We start from the raw sequence: 2,000 nt of genomic DNA, 5'->3' as shown, positions 1-2,000 counted from the left end.
AATGGGACAATGGGGGGCAATGGGGCAATGGGACAATGGGGGCAATGGGGGGCAATGGGGGCAATGGGGCAATGGGGCAATGGGGGGCAATGGGGCAATGGAACAATGGGGGCAATGGGGGGCAATGGGGGCAATGGGGCAATGAGGGTCAATGGGGCAATGGGGGCAATGGTGGGCAATGGGGTCAATGGGGCAATGGGGCAATGGGGTGGAATGGGGGAACGGGGACATGGGATACCATTGGGTGCCATTGGAATGCGATAGGGTACCTTTGGGTACCATTGGGATGCCATTGGGATGCATTGGATGCCATTGGGTACCATTGGGATGCCATTGGGTACCACTGGATGCCATTGGGATACATTGGATGCCATTGGGGTACATTGGGTGCAATTGGGATGCCGTTGGATGCCATTGGGATGTATTGGATGCCATTGGGATACATTGGATGCCATTGGGTACCATTGGGATGCCTTTGGGTTCCATTGGGATGCCATTGGGATGCATTGGGATGCCATTGGGTTCCATTGGGATGCCATTGGGTACCACTGGATGCCGTTGGGTTCCATTGGATGCCATTGGGGTACATTGGGTGCAATTGGGATGCCGTTGGATGCCATTGGGATGCATTGGATGCCATTGGGTACCATTGAGATGCCATTGGGATGCATTGGATGCCATTGGGTACCATTGGGATGCCATTGGGTACTACTGGATGCTATTGGGCTCCATTGGATGCCATTGGGGTACATTGGGTGCAATTGGGATGCCGTTGGATGCCATTGGGTACCATTGGATGCCATTGGGTACCATTGGGATGCCATTGGGTACTACTGGGTACCATTGGGTACCATTGGGATACCATTGGAGTGCATTGGGATGCTCTTGGGTACCATTGGATGCCATTGGGTACCATTGGGTGCCATTGGAGTGCATTGGGATGCTCTTGGGTACCACTGGGTACCATTGGGTACCACTGGGTACCATTGGGATACCATTGGAGTGCATTGAGATGCTCTTGGGTACCACTGGATGCCGTTGGGTACCATTGGGTGCCATTGGAGTGCATTGGGATGCTCTTGGGTACCACTGGGTACCATTGGGTACCACTGGGTGCCATTGGAGTGCATTGGGATGCTCTTGGGTACCACTGGGTACCATTGGGTACCACTGGGTGCCATTGGAGTGCATTGGGATGCTATTGGGTACCATTGGATGCCATTGGGTACCATTGGGTGCCATTGGAGTGCATTGGGATGCTCTTGGGTACCACTGGATGCCATTGGGTACCACTGGGTGCCATCGGGGATGCGTTCCCATGGATCGCAGGGATCTTCCCGGAGCCCGAGCAGGATGCAGTGATCCAGGTGGGGGGGGTGGTCCAGCGCCAGGGCGAGCGGGAGCCCTTCCTGCGCCTGGTGCTGGTGCTGGGCACCTGCGCCCCCATCCCCGGCGCCGCCGTCATCAGCTTCCAGCGGGAGCAGGACCTGCTCCAGGTGGGAATGGCGGGAGCGGGGGGGGATGGATCTAACCCCCATGGATCCCACTGCTGATCCCATGGATCCCGTTCCCAGTCCTGGGCTGAGTTCGTGCGGATCCTGGACCCCGACATCATCACCGGGTACAACATCCAGAACTTCGACCTGCCCTACCTGCTGCAGCGCGCGCGGGTGCTCCAGGTGAGGGGCTGCGGGCCTGCCCCATAGCGACCCATGGAAACACATGGAGAACCCGAGCCTGCCCCATAGCGACCCATGGAAACACATGGAGAACCCGAGCCTGCCCCATAGCGACCCATGGAAACACATGGAGAACCAGAGCCACCAGAGCCTGCCCCATAGCGACCCATGGAAACACATGGAGAACCAGAGCCACCAGAGCCTGCCCCATAGCGACCCATGGGGACACAGAGAGACCATTGATGCCCGTAGAAACCCATAGGCATCATACAGCCCCTAGAACCCATAGAGCCCATAGAGCCCATAGAGCCCCATAGAGCC

At 57.4% G+C, this 2,000-nt stretch overlaps 1 protein-coding gene across 1 annotated transcript; it reads left to right on the top strand.

Moving 5' to 3' along the window:
• Positions 1 to 1,178: 1,178 nt before the first annotated feature.
• On the top strand, positions 1,179 to 1,867 carry LOC308232623 (DNA polymerase delta catalytic subunit-like). The gene is made up of 2 exons (XM_080639850.1): positions 1,179 to 1,496; positions 1,575 to 1,867. Exons 1-2 carry the CDS (start codon positions 1,257 to 1,259, stop codon positions 1,704 to 1,706), a joined length of 372 nt encoding a protein of 123 aa, XP_080495976.1. The 5' UTR covers positions 1,179 to 1,256; the 3' UTR covers positions 1,707 to 1,867.
• Positions 1,868 to 2,000: the final 133 nt, after the last annotated feature.

This window comes from Psittacula echo (genome assembly GCF_963264785.1).
Source record: "Psittacula echo genome assembly, contig: SCAFFOLD_196, whole genome shotgun sequence".
Classification (NCBI taxonomy): domain Eukaryota; kingdom Metazoa; phylum Chordata; class Aves; order Psittaciformes; family Psittacidae; genus Psittacula; species Psittacula echo.
The sequence above is the reverse complement of the archived record's forward strand: the minus strand, read 5'-3'. Positions and strand labels throughout refer to the sequence as shown.

Bases quoted from the DNA above. Each gene is read 5' to 3' on its own strand.
- LOC308232623 (XM_080639850.1), top strand. From the start codon at position 1,257: ATGCTCTTGGGTACCACTGGATGCCATTGGGTACCACTGGGTGCCATC. The intron at 1,497-1,574 runs GTGGGAATGGCG...TCCCGTTCCCAG, and splicing joins GGGAGCAGGACCTGCTCCAG to TCCTGGGCTGAGTTCGTGCG.